Source organism: Genypterus blacodes, unplaced genomic scaffold, assembly GCF_046128005.1.
Source record: "Genypterus blacodes isolate CSIRO-AG114 ecotype Tasmania unplaced genomic scaffold, CSIRO-AGI_Gbla_v1 ptg000021l_1, whole genome shotgun sequence".
Classification (NCBI taxonomy): domain Eukaryota; kingdom Metazoa; phylum Chordata; class Actinopteri; order Ophidiiformes; family Ophidiidae; genus Genypterus; species Genypterus blacodes.
In genome coordinates this window covers 4,925,482-4,940,043 of record NW_027466834.1, presented here as the reverse complement: position 1 = coordinate 4,940,043, position 14,562 = coordinate 4,925,482, and the positions used below count along the sequence as shown (strand labels likewise).

Here is a 14,562-nt window from a genome sequence, read left to right as displayed (position 1 = left end):
CGCCGGTGAGTCGGCGGACACGTGAGAGTGTCTGTTGAGCATCTATATGACGCACGTGTCCAACTGAGAGGCGCTAACAATGAGTGACTTCCCAGCGCAGCTCCCCTCTGGCTCCACGTGAATTCACGAGCTATATTTAGACGGCATTATGATGTTGGCTCTCTGCTCAGAGCTCAGCCAGAAGTGGGTTACTGTGCTTCTCGCTCCTGTATGTAACTGTGTGTGTGTGTGTGCTTGTGTGTGTGTGTGTGTGTGTGTGTGTGTGTAGATTGTAGGATGTGCACAGGCTTAGTTGGGAGCGGCCTAGCATGGTGACAGAGGGAGAAATGGGTTCTAGGGGAAGTGATTGTTGTGTGGCGGTGCGGTTGGTACGGTGTGCCCCCCTCTGGTTGATATGATCATTGCACAAATTCATGTCACGTCAAGTCTCCCAAGGTGATATTACAATTGCCTGCCTATTAACCGCTTCTACAATTGTGCAATCCTGTATAAAAACACACACTCATCTTCCCCTTAAGAGTCCTCGTCACCTAACTTGTTTCTGTTTGCTGTTGCAGCTGTATTCACACTTTCGCTTGTTGTTGTTGTGTCCAGGTTCTACATCGAGAGCATATCTTACCTGAAGGACAATGCCACCATTGAGCTGTTCTTCCTCAATGCCAAGTCCATCATCTTCAAGGTAAGCTCATTATTCTGCTACCAAAACACTTCTCTGCATGATGGTTGAGGCCTGTGTTGTTTCTTCTCAAATACTTGTACTTTGTAACCCAAGGTTTGCTTCAACAGTTGCAGGTACTGAGTGTGTAGTGTAGAGCATTTGTTTCTGAATGAAGAGATCACGAGAGGCCGGCTTAGATCCTCCACACTGATTTTGCGAAGCAGAACATTTGAACCATTTGCATCAGCTGTTACCAATCATACTGTGTGTTATGAATTCCAGCAACTAGATAATAATTTGATGCATTTGCTGCCATCTGTCCCCTGAACAACGTTTATTTCATCTGTTCCAGTGACAGTGGAGATTAGGCCTTTAAAAAGGGATTGACAGCGAGATGACCGCACAGATATATTAAAAACATACACGGTCACTTTTGCAAACCTTAATGACAAATGGTGGCCGTCCCTCTGAGTACAACTGTGTACACACACATACATACACACACACGGCATGAGGTGATACCAGTTTTGTGCAGTGGTTTGCCATGACCAATAGAGGGCATGCGTGGCCACGGGGGAGTAAGTCAGCAAGAATCTTGGTCAAACCCTATGGAGAGTTGTGATAGTCGCCTCATAAATTAAATTGTTTGTACCACTGATGCTGCTAAGTTTCTTCAGGTCTCATCCCAGCTGATTCTTACTGTCCACACAGCCTGTCCTTGTCCACACCAGTCTGTCAATAATATCCAATAATGAAGACAGTACAAATCCAGAACCTCTACTTGTTGCGTTGTACTGCTTGCTGTCCTTTCACGAGTCGCTCCCATCTGATGTTTGGCCCCAAACTGTAATACCAGCACACACATAAAGAACACACACAAAGCACACACAAAGCACACATAGGATCCTAGCTTGAGTGGAGTATTGAAGGTTGTTTGGTAAGAGCAGCAGTAGCCTTAATGCCCAATTTTGACTGACACAGTGATGCAGGTTAAAACCACATTTGTGATAGATAGGAATGATCTATCAATCTGAACCGACTAAGCTAGCCGTCATATGATGATGTGCATTTGTAAGATGGACAGCCACTGAAACCTTTATTGACCCTGAAAACTATTGGGCAGCGCTGTAACAGATGGATGTTGGTTTTAAAGGCCTCAGGTTTCCAACTTGATACTTACCTGCTCACTACTTATAAGTCACTTTGTATAAGAACATCAGCTAAGTGTGTTAGATATAAATGATCTCCCTTCGCACTCCATTAGCAGATGACCCTGAGAACTCTATAGAGGGAGAGAGAAAGTGGTGATACATCACGTCTTGCTACATGTCCAGGGCAGCATATTGCCGCTTCTATATATAGCGAGAACACAGCAGGTGATGTTATATGTTTATCTTTTTGCAGTCCGTTTCTGTTCACTGTTAATGCAGTTGGCAGTCCTCCTTGCTGAAAACTCACATACATACAGTACAAGAGCAGACAGTGTGTGGCAATTTGTAGGCGCGCTGGGTGGTTCACCCTGGGTGGGTTTGTTCTGTCTAGTGTTTCATCCTGGCTGTCTGATCTCTCCCAGCCAATTAAGAGGTGGATTGTATAGGGAACATTCCTTACATACTTGACCCACTACTCACTGCCCACTAACCCTCTTCCTCCTCCTCCTCCTCCACCACCCCCCCTGAAGACATATACACACACACGGCACCAATTACACATGGTCATGGAACAGATAACTCTATGCAACCTGAAATCTCTTTGAAACATCTCCCCATCTCTCTCTCTCTCTCTCTCTCTCTCTCTCTCTCTCTCTCTCTCCTTTGGAAAGTGTTTTGAGAAATCAGTAACTGGAGAATATAATTCCATCCCCAACATCCTCCACCCACAAACCCCCAACCAAACCTCCTCCACCTCACCTCTCTAATCTCTGAACTCCATCCATAACAAGAGGTCATGAAATCAGAGAGGGAGGAGAGAAAAAATGGAGGAGGGCTTGATAAGGAGAGGAGGAATTACAAGGCCATCACAGGGAAAATGTATGAATATTAGTAGCAAGTCCACTTTGGCTTCCATGAAGTGAATGTCTTATGTGAACTTAACAATTGTGGTCCCTGACCTCTGCTGTCATGTCTCTGTCTTCTTGCAGGAGCTCATTGAAGTGGACAGCGAAGTGGTCTTTGAATTGGCTTCCTATATTCTCCAAGTAAGATCTGTGTGTGTGCGCGTGTGTGTGGATGGTAGTGTGCTTTCTCTAACCAAATTCAGCCCACAGGCCTAAAACACTCTAGTGAGTCCAGGGATTCGCTCTGCCCTGAGCCAGTCTGAAGTCGTCTTCCAAATTGTTTCCACAAGCCTTTGATCCTCATGGCCATGATTGAACTCGTGTCATTGAAAGTAGTCATCAAACTGTCATTAAACTGCAGACACTGGGGGGTTTAGGTCCTTTTTCTTGTGCATCTTCTTCTTTTTCTGTCTCTCGCTCTCACTCTTCTCTTCTCTTTCTTGTTCTCGTGCGCTCAGAGTGGGTCAGTCCATTAACTGAGATACTGCAAGGTCGTGTTTCACGAAAACGGAGCTGAGTGGTTTTTTGTGTGCGCGTGTGTGTGTGTGATGCGTGTTCTTTCAGCGCAGGTGCAGATTAACAGTATCAGATAGCCGCTCTGTAGGTTTTGCTCTAAATTCAGAGCTTCTGGCATGCTAGCACAGCAGGCCAGGCTGAAAAACCAAACGCACACATCATGATTTTACGATCAGTGCTCACCAGCTAATGTCTGTACGTTTTGCTTTTTTTCCTTCTACTTTTTCTCTTTCTCTTTCTATTCCACAGGAGGCTAAAGGTGATCTCATTAGGTAAGCACACTGGAAACCTGTAACATATTTTCTGTAGATTTGCATTGCATCTGTATCAAGTATCTGATCTTATAGGTAGGAGTGATAGAGTGCAGGTCTCAGAGTCCATGAAGAGTGAAGGTTCCCAATTGTATTCGAGTGAGAAATCAATTAAGATTCCTCAGATTTGGTAACCACAGACAACATGTAGTAATAATACATTCGGTTCACTTTTCTCTTCAGTGTTTGATTGACTATGTCTTTCATAATTTCTCTTTAGAGGCCACTCAGAAAATGGGGACAGCACTTAATTAAACATAAGGCCATTTATTAGATTCAGAGCGCTTATATATTGTGGCCGCAAGGGTATAGCTCCTTCATCATCTGTGCCTTATGCTGAGAAACCTTTGAGAAAATGTATGTGAAAAGTTCTGCAGTGCGGTTTAGAATACAGCGTGAGGTCATCTCGCGGATGTTTTCAGGGCGGTGTCAGTTCAAAACAAATGGCATTGTATTGTTCGAGCCCTACAGTTATGGAACTTTGAGTTGAGTAGATATTTCAGGCTACACCCCAGATATGTTCCTATAGATATGCACATGGCTCTCTCTCTCTCACTCGCATTGATGTTGTTCTCGATACATTTAATCTCTGTGAGGTAAACGCAGATAGCAGACTACAGCAGCCGTCACCTCTGACCTCATTTCCGCTGGTGAAAGGAGTAAATAAACGCGACATCCTGCGGAGTGCTGGAATTTAACGCACTCTGAAGACATTCCATCCACCATCCTCCTCCCTGCCAACACATGCCGCTCCCTTCTATTAGTTCCCTCTCCCTTCTTTGTGTCCCCCCCTCGTAAACCGCACACCCGCCTCCAAACTGTGCCTTTTCATTTAATCTTTTACGAGCTCTTTCTAATACAGTTTGTTTCTGAAATTAGCGCACAGTAGGACAAGGTGATGTAATGTCCCTTTGTCTAATAAAAATCAGCATCAACAAAACAACGTGGCCCTCTGAGTTCACTTGAAGGCAGCGGTGTAAACGAGTACTTACACAGACATATGGATTAATTAAACCAGGCACTCAACAGCATCCGCAGATAGACGCGCAGACTGGCAGGGCGGATGGGATTTCTTCCAGGGCTTTAGCTCATAGGTTGTGATGTTCCCAGGGCTTTTCCCCGATCCTCTGGGGCCTGGGTGGGGTATGGAGAGAGAGTCTGTGGGATTAGTAAAAATTAAGACCTCCCACTACTACGTAGAGGCCTGAAAAGTGACTCTGGGGCCAACTCTCTATCTCTTCTGTGGTTCCCCCGTCTCTCTCTTTCTCTTTCTCTCTCTTCCTCGCTTCCTCTGCTTTTATTTTTTGACTTTATGTGTAATTTTCTATCCCTCCCTCCTCTGTTTCATATTTACGCCTCTTGTTTCTGACTCTTTTTTTCCTCTCCCCGGTCTCCAACTGTGCGTGTCCCTGCAGCTGTTCGAAGCGAGACAGCGCCCAGAAGCCCGTTATGCATCCCATCTCATAAGTCTCTGTGAAAAGCGGAGCATTCCGGTCATCCGCGCTCATTCCCGTCTCCTGACTGAATGTTGTACTTTTTCCAAAGTTAACATCTCATTCTTGGAGTGCTCTGGGAAATGTTGGGGTTTTTGCCTCGGCTTGTTAAGCTAAATATTTTAGATAGTGTCCGTCTGTCTACATTTCAGTGGTGTTGCTCAGTAGGTTTTTTTTTTTTTGAATGAAACAGTCCAGCAGTGACTGATGGTTGTAGCAGACGGAGTTCTCACCGTGTCCTGTGGTCTCTTTATCCCAGTAATGATGCAACCAAGTCTGACCTGAAAAAGCTGCCTGCTCTGCCCACCCAGGCCCTAAAGGAGCACCCGTCTCTGGCCTACTGGTGAGAGACTCGTCAGTCATCCATACAACCACCAGAGCTTGGCGCGCACACACACACACACACACACATACACACACACACACACACACACACACACACACACTGTATAATCCCTCTCTTAATGTTTTTCTCATGTTCTCATCATTGTCATTTGTGTGCTCTGTTTTATAGCGAGGAGAGAGTCATAGAACATTATAAGAAGCTCAACGGGCAGTCCAGAGGCCAGGCTATTGTGAAGTAAGTGTGTGCGAGTGTGTGTATATAGTCTTTGGTAACGTTTGTCCTCTGTATGGATTTTGTCTCTCTGTCTCTTTGTATTCTCTGACATCTCTCTCTTTATTTGCTCTTTACAGTTATATGAGCGTTGTGGAGTCTCTGCCCACATATGGAGTACATTACTACGCTGTAAAGGTACAGTTTTACTACTCCGTCTTCTCTTTCAAACACCATACACATTTTAGTTCGCTCTTTCTCAATTGTTGAGTAGGCAGTCTGGAATTGGGAGATAAGATGGAGCTCAAAATCTGTCACAAACACACACACACACACCTTCTGATGTACTTTTGTTGTGTGTTTCAGGACAAGCAGGGGATTCCGTGGTGGCTAGGTCTGAGTTATAAAGGCATCTTCCAGTATGACCACCAGGACAAAATCAAACCCAGGAAGGTGAGACGATGGTTCCTGAGACTGTGCTACACACGTATGGCATCAAGTTCAGTCCAGATCAATTTAAAAAGAGCACTGGGTAGTCCTCATCATTACACAGAGCTGTCCTGTCTCTATCTTTTCAGTCTTTGTATTCACCTCCTGTCCAATTTGTAACTCATGGTATTGTGTTTGAGGGGCGCTGTAACAATGCAGTACAAGTTCTGCCGCCTGAAGACGCTCAGTCCCAGAATGTTTTCCATCCTGTCCAGCGTTTTGTCTGCCTTTCTGCAAATGGTGTTCTCCTCCTCTTCCTCCTCCTCCAAGTCATCAAACCCAGTGTGTGAAAGCCCTTCCTGGCCTCACCTCTGGACCTCCAGTCGTGTTTAAGGCCTCGATCTCTGGTACTCAGTATGGGTGTTGATAGGGTTAACAGCAGCCCTGAAAAATAACTGACCACCAAAACAGTCTCACGCACATGTAGTGATACTCTCTTGCTCATAAACACACACGTACATGCTCACAGACAGGAACTCAGCTGAACTCTGAACCCGCCACCCTCATGAATGTTTCCTGTCTACCATAGCTTTCCTGTTTGCTCCTTCGGTGTGTGTGTGCGTGTGCGTGTCTGTGTTTGCATGTCCTGATTAATACATTCCAGTCTAAATGTCTCATCATCATCTCTGATTCATTTCCGAATCCTATGGCAGTCTAGGCGTTACATTACCATGGTGACAGAAGAACAATGCAGTCCAGTGTGATCTTTCTTTGTGTCAAATCAAACAAAGTCACACTAATACCAAATGACACAGCGAGCTCGTCACAAATGTTACAGTGTTAATCAGACACAGTGAACCTTCTGGGATGTATTTCAGTAATGGAGAGAGGGGTGGGAAGGACTGAAAAGAGACAGGAAAGAGTTAATAACATTCCCACACAAGCGACATATCAAGCGTTCAGCTTCCATGGCAACAACCAGTGTGAGTCACTGGTTCGTTAAGCTTCACAGCTGACCCTTCACTTTCTTCCTCTGGCATTCTCTCTCTCTCTCTCTCTCTCTCTCTCTCTCTCTCTCTCTCTCTCTCTCTCTCTCTCCATCTCTCTTTCTTTCTCTTTCTGTCTGCCTTTCTGTGTCCCGCAGCCTTGCACCCACCCACCTACACAAACACATGTACAAGCACGAACACACACACAATCATCGGGAAGCACAGGACAGGATCTCCTCACCTCTATAAAAGCGGGATTGTATTCTGAGGAGCTTGACCCCGACACTGATTTTCAGGGGACCACATCAGGAGACAGACTAACTCCAGATGTTAGTGATCTCAGTTATGATTATTTCACGGAAGCAGAGGAAGAGCGGTGGGTTGTCTGAGTAGTCGGTCAGTACCTGTAACACCAGTGACTGCAATCAGTAGCAGCTCAACTTGTGATTCAGTGATCCGCAAAACAGCCATCAGATAAGATAAATATTTAAGCAAAAAAAGCATTATTGTGTCTTTGTATGTGAATACGAGGCAGTTGTGTTTTATTACTTCTTATTTTTACAAGGCGATATCCTGTTGTGTCTAAATGCAGACCAGACACCACTCCCTGCTTGTTTATTTGGGGATGTTTAAATACTTTCCCCTCATCTCGGTCCTGCAGGCCACACACACACACACACACACACAGGCACACACACACACACACACACCTTCAGGGATTTACGACTCAACCACACACTGTAAAAATGTCTCGTTAGGGTGTTCTGACTCATTTATGCAGAGATTAAGGGGTGTACGTGTTGAGTGACTACCTTATTGACTGACTTCTGGCTAACAATGGAGAACTGTGAGTAAGCAACCGATGCACACCCACACACACACACTTATTTTCATCAGCTACTATAGACACATGGTATCAGTTTCAAAACAACAGGACGTTCCCCTAGAGTACATGAAGCATCTCCATGGCAGCAGGTGACTCACACCAGAGCCCCACCCATGATGAAACAATTGTCTTTAGGAGTCCCTGGTCCAGATTGAGACTAGAACTAATCCTGACCCTGGCTACGGTTTGACTGAACTATGCTATTTTAACTCTCTATTCTTTCCACAATCCCCGGGGAGTCCACTACGCGACGGAAAGGCCTTTACCTCCTATCAGATCTGACCTTTCCGCCTGTAGTGAATGTGTGCTCGCAGTTGTCTTGAGAAAAGTGACCAGTCACTTCCTCCGCCGCAGTGTTTTTGTGCCATTGTGTGTGAGGGTTGTACAGCCAGAAGGAAGAGGGATGGTAGCATACGCACACACACACACACACACACACACACACACACACACACACACCTCTCAGCTGACTGAGCTCCTAAAAAGAAGCTGTCAGCGTGTCCTTATCAAATATTCATGCCAGCCACAGCGTCACAAAGACTTCAAAGGCTCCATTTATACAATAGGCTTATGTCACTGGAACACTTTTTGGGGGTGCAGAATTACAACCCAAAATGTCTATTTTTGACACATCTCAAAGTATATTTCATACACACTGCACACGCAAAACACACACACTGAAATATCAAACATAATGGCAGCTCACTTTTAGTCACAGCACCTCTAGCTCACCCATCGTGTGGACAGCTTGAAGGGTTTCGTGCCTTTACACAGTTACAAACGCCTACCTTATCTCTACAGCTCTGGCCCATATGCAGCCAACACATACACACATACACACATACACACACACACACACACACCCTCACTGGCTGTCTACCCTGCCCGCTATATTTAGCAGCAACATGCTACATTAGCACTTCATAGTCCAGTGAAACTGTACAGGAATAGTGTTGATAACAGCACTGATTTTCTGTCCTTGCACACGCACACACATGCCTACATACATTCACACTGTACATACAGCAGACTAGGCCGTGTTTACATGCAGTTTTTTCGGAATATTCCTCCTCTCTTCCTTCTTCCTCCTTTGTTTTCCCAGGCTGTTAAAATTCCTGGGCTGTGCCCTGTTCCTCCCTGCTCTCCCTCTCTCCCCCTTTCCTCCCTCATCCTGTCTTCAAATTTGTTTATTTTTTTGTGTTTATCATCTTATTTTTACTTATTGTTGCATATGTTTTTGTATGCATGTGTGTGCGTGTGTGATTTGCAGCTGTTGATCGATGCGGGCCCTCTTATGTTACACTTCAGTTATAACCTACATGCTTTCTATAACTCTGCACTCCTCCTGTAACCAGAAACAGACTGTGTGTGTGCTTGTGTGTGCATGTGCATGAAATAGTGAGTGTGTGTATGTGCACATGGAAGGGAGTGCATGTGTTCTATGTGCATGTGTGTGAGAGAAGTCTGACTAAACGAAGCAAGGGCACATCAGTTGCTGGGGCCACAATACAGCCCCCCCCCTTCATCTCTTCTCCCCTCTATACTCACTCACACACACACACACACACACACACACACACATACACACACACACACACACACACACACACACACACACACACACACACACACACACACACACACACACACACACACACACACACACACACACACACACACAGCCCAAAGCAGGAAGCATAATCCCTTAGGGATGGAGGAGGGGTCAGGAGGAGGGGAGGTATAAACGCCCCCTCCCTCCTCAGCCCTCTGAGCAAATCTAAAGGAAAGGAGTAAACTTCACACACTTTCTTTCCAACACACACACACACACACACACACACACACACACACACACACAAACACACAAACACACCTACACATGGTGAACACCAGCCAACTCAAAACTTTCAGTTCCCCTGCGGCTGGGAGGACTAACATGCTGTGGACTATATCTTGGGGGAAACGCTCTCACCCAGCTGGGTTTGGCTTCATGTAAAGAGGAGCTGATGGTTCATAAAGGGGACGGAAAAGAACGGAAGAGGGAAAAAAAAGAAAAGCATAGCAGAGGAACAAAATCTTCCTCCCTAGCACGCTGTCTTTCTCCAGAGTGAGGTCATCCAGCCCTGGGATGTGCTATGGACAAGAGCGCCCGCTCTGGACTTGATCAGATATTCTCGGACTCGGTCCTCTGCACTCATCGCTCCGCTTTCTCCCCTACCAGCTCCTCCTCTTCAACGTTTTTTCCTTTTTTTTTTTCTTTTAAAACAAAGCGCAACACTCAAGGACGTTTTGGCCTAAAGCTGGATTTGATAATGAATCCAGCTTCTCTGTGAGTAGTCCCCTGAAGAGTGTGTGTTTCCCCTCGATCGCAGGTGTTCCAATGGCGTCAGTTGGAGAACCTCTACTTCAGAGAGAAGAAGTTTTCGGTGGAAGTTCATGACCCCAGAAGGTAAATTTACAACCCAAATTCATGCACTGTAACACATTGTCTTGACACATTGGTACATTATGTTACCTATTGAATATCACCTCTATTTCTCCTTTTTGGTTATGGGAAATGCCATTGTCTTTATTTATAGACACATTCCAGTTGTTTTTACTGTGTATTCCCATAGCGTCATGTAGAATGTGTCAGGATTCAAACTACAGGCAGGAACAGAGAGCTTGGAATCTTTGCAGTAGAGCAAGATATTGGTGCTCTCCCAGCAGAGCCTGACACAGATTGATAGGCTGATTAATAACACGGTTGAGCGCACATGCATGCCAACATATATGCGTGCACACTGAGGGTAAGCCCCTAGATAGGTGAGTGCAGACGGATGGCCGCTGTGTGCATCGCGGCTTTAACAGGAAGTGACCACTCTTCTGTTTATTTAAAACGGCTATAGATGTGAAGTGTTATTCCACAGACGGCGGGAGCGAGCGAGAGAAGAAGAGACGTAGCGGGGGGAAACAGAGAGTGGCGGTGTTTTCTTTAAGAGAGGCTGTCATTAGTGTGAGCAGGTCGTTGCCCCGCTATGGATGTGTGTTTAAAAAAGGACGAGTAAACCATGTGGGAAACGACGTGTGTGGCTTTGCAAAGCGTCCATCTGCCCCCTTTTTGCCCGTCTCAGCTGCAGGTTTATTATTAGTGCTTGTGGCGGGGTAGCAGCTTGGGCGGGGTGTACCCATCGTTTGCATTCAGTGTGTATAAGGAGGCCTCGTGTCCGCTCTTACAGTAGGGCGTCGGTGACGAGGAGGACGTTTGGTCACAGTGGCATCGCCGTGCACACCTGGTACGCCTGTCCCGCCCTCATCAAGTCCATCTGGGCCATGGCCATCAGCCAGCACCAGTTCTACCTGGACCGCAAGCAGAGCAAGGTCAGTCAGTGGCATCACGCGTACTCTAAGAATCTGTTCCTGCTTGGATAAGTGAGAATAGTCTCAGTGAAACATTGTGGCGCGTTCAACGCTCTTACAAGAATTCTTCCCTGTCCAGTCGAAGATCCATGCGGCGCGGAGTTTGAGCGAGATCGCCATCGACCTGACGGAGACAGGAACCCTCAAGACCTCCAAACTGGCCAACATGGGCAGCAAGGGCAAAATTATCAGTGGCAGCAGTGGCAGCTTGCTCTCCTCAGGTCAGTGTGTGTGTGTGTGTGTGCGTGTTATTCTATGTTCATTTCTTTTGGTTCCGTCCACCGGAAGTTATTCATTAATTTCAATGGAGAACTTTTGAAAGACGGCGACATCCTCAGCCTACGTTATCTGGATGACAGATGTGTTTAGATTTTTCAAACTCTGCAAACCATCAACTTAACAGGAAGTTGACTTCAGAGTGGGTTTTGCCATAGCACCGTTTCTGTCTCGGTGACATCACTGCATCATAATTGTGCGTTGAGTTGTCCATGTGACTTAAGACACGAGATGTGAACGTTGTGCGACACAGAAATGGAGAGAAAGAAAAAGCTGCTCCTGGTAGTATTGATTCTATGTGGACCTTTTCCCTCACACACTCACACAGACAGAGAGACATAAACACCACCCGGTGTTTTTGTATGAATAGAACACCACCCTCGCCCTCCCTGTGACACACTCATCCTCCAGAGGCCTCTGTTGCCAAATTTAGTGTGCGGGGGAATAAAGGAGGATAGGGGGTCGATGCCCAGTTCAAAACAATGCTGATTTTTTTCAGTTTGAACAAGGCTCCTATAGATGTCAACAGATGTCAACAGATGTCAACAGATCTACAGGTCTACAGATGTCAATGACTGCAACAAGAACAATTGTAGCCAACATTAGAGGGATGAAAGTTTCTGACTCATTTCAAGAGCATATTAGATTGTAGAGCAGCTATTTAGAGCACGGTCGACCTCATTGAATCAGCCACTTTCCCCACACATCATTGTCTCTTGAGGGTCAGGACAACCTGCACGTTCTCCTCGCTCTCTCTCTCTCTCTTAATGCTCTCCGTAATCCACCTGATCTGGTCTTTTTTCTCAATCTGATCTACATATAGTATTTGTGTTCTTCCTAACATCCACAATTACTTCACTACCTATTCAGCTATCCATTCCTGTTCTCCTAAACTCCCTTTTCCCTCATCCCTATACTATATATCTTTAGTTCCACCTCCACCACACATTATGTGAGTGTCTCCGTCATATTGGCTACTACTAGATAGCAAAGCCATTGTTGTACATTAAGTAAGGCTGCAATGTGGCGACAAACAACGCGTAGCTGGTGTGATGCTGATTTAACAGTATATACTGATTTGCACATATTTTCAGTAGTTACATACATGTTCACAGATCCAGATCATGTTGTCAGTGCCGCGTTACCATCAATTTGCATTTGATTTCAAGGTAATGATAGTAAATCCTGCCTTGATACTTACACAAAAGGCTAAACCCAATGACTGATGGACCCTGGTGCCTTGTGTAATGATGTGCTTTTTACAAAAATGGCCGCACTGTTTATGTGGTTGTTGTTGTTTTGTTATATGTGGCCACACAGTGAACCACACTGGGTCACAGAGAGAACAACACAAAGAAAGAAAGAATGTGTGTGTGGGGGAGAATCTAGGAGTTGTTTTCAACAACGCATGGTGCAAACAAGCCTGGCACCGTCTCAGGCCTCTGGGCTGGACATTGTGCGTCACAGACTTTGTCCTAAAGTGCCCCTTCCTTCAAACACACATCCACTCGCACAAACACACCGCCAGAGCAAAGTTGCCTTATCGAAGCGTTCCACTCACTTCCCTGTAAACATCCTGTGAGGCCAGCAGGTGCATACCCAACCTCTTTGTGCTCCGTAGATCCTCACAACTACAACCTCTCTCCCTCTCTCTCTCTCTCACACACACACACACACACACACACACACACACACACACACACACACACACACACACACACACACACACACACACATGCTCTTAACTCATGTCCTTACCCTGTGTGTTGTGTGCTCCCTGCAGGCTCTCAGGAATCGGACAGCTCTCAGACAGCCAAGAAGGACATGCTGGCAGCACTGAGGGCCCGGCAGGATGCTCTGGAGGAAACCCTAAAAAAGAGACTAGAGGAACTCAAGAACATCTGCATCAGAGAGGCGGTAGGAGTCATACAGACAGATGAATTTAGCAAATGTATAGAGAAATGCAGTGTAGCCTTTTTCTTTCTAACTCTATTAACAACGTCCCATTCTCTTCTTTTCCAGGAGCTAACTGGAAAGCTTCCCAAGGAATATCCTCTGGATCCTGGAGAGGAACCACCCACAGTGAGAAGGAAGATCGGTACTGCCTTCAAGCTAGACGAGCAGAAAATCCTTCCCAAGGGAGAGGTGAAGCCCAACTCATCTTTAGTACTTGAGGACACTTCAATTTATAGGTCTTACTTGAAATGCAAAATACTGCTGATACCTGCACCAGGCAATGTGCTGCAGGAACTGTCATACTTGAATGAATGACCTGTGAACCAGCTGCAACGTTATAAAGACAGAGAACAACACAGCGCAGCACCATAAATCTAAATGAGTGTTTCACAGAAAATAATGAAGTCGTTCTCAATGGTCATTCCGGCTGAACTCCTATAACAATAAGTGAACGAAATACTTATTATTTTACAGAGTTGAGAAGTTGATTAATTTCTTAAAAGCATAGCAAACTTAGGACACTGAAAGCCATAATGTCTGAGGCCTCTGGGACAAAAGAGGTTGTGTCTTGCTCTTGCTGTCTATTTTCAATTTGTGCCACGGGTAGATTTTTTCCAGAACTTCTAAAAATAGTACAGCTGCATTCTGACCACAGGAAGCGGTGATAGTAGGATTGTGCCTGTTTGTGTGTGTGTGTGTGTGTTTGTGTGTTTGTGTGTGTGTGTGTGTGTGCGGTGTGTGCGGTGTGTGCGGTGTGTGCGGTGTGTGTGCTTGCAGAGAATCCAGGGACACAATTTCACAAAACCAGCCACAGAAAGAAAAGCTGTCAGGACATGCACACACAGAGAGAGGGAGAGAGAGAGAGGAGAGGAGAGGAGGGTAGTTGGGTGAAGGGGCTCTTAGCAAGTGAGATTCCTCAGAACTGAGGTAGTCCTGTAGGATGTTGACCCATGCAAATACATCATCACTGTTCTTGCATGTATGTGTGCGCACAATACACACAGGCCGTGCACAGTGTGTGTCACTCGATGTTACCC

At 45.8% G+C, this 14,562-nt stretch overlaps 1 protein-coding gene across 4 annotated transcripts in view; it reads left to right on the top strand.

Annotated features, from left to right (window-relative positions):
* The window catches only part of frmd4a (FERM domain containing 4A), a 54,327-nt gene that overhangs the window by 31,161 nt on the left and 8,604 nt on the right, over nucleotides 1-14,562 (top strand). For all 4 annotated transcript variants that reach the window (XM_076142188.1, XM_076142192.1, XM_076142189.1 and 1 more), the window contains exons 5-16: nucleotides 595-679; nucleotides 2,799-2,855; nucleotides 3,480-3,502; nucleotides 5,294-5,377; nucleotides 5,549-5,614; nucleotides 5,731-5,788; nucleotides 5,957-6,043; nucleotides 10,267-10,343; nucleotides 11,113-11,254; nucleotides 11,373-11,514; nucleotides 13,353-13,486; nucleotides 13,592-13,714. In XM_076142188.1, coding sequence (XP_075998303.1) covers nucleotides 595-679; nucleotides 2,799-2,855; nucleotides 3,480-3,502; nucleotides 5,294-5,377; nucleotides 5,549-5,614; nucleotides 5,731-5,788; nucleotides 5,957-6,043; nucleotides 10,267-10,343; nucleotides 11,113-11,254; nucleotides 11,373-11,514; nucleotides 13,353-13,486; nucleotides 13,592-13,714 — 1,078 coding nt within the window. The remainder of the gene's footprint in view (nucleotides 1-594; nucleotides 680-2,798; nucleotides 2,856-3,479; nucleotides 3,503-5,293; nucleotides 5,378-5,548; nucleotides 5,615-5,730; nucleotides 5,789-5,956; nucleotides 6,044-10,266; nucleotides 10,344-11,112; nucleotides 11,255-11,372; nucleotides 11,515-13,352; nucleotides 13,487-13,591; nucleotides 13,715-14,562) is intronic.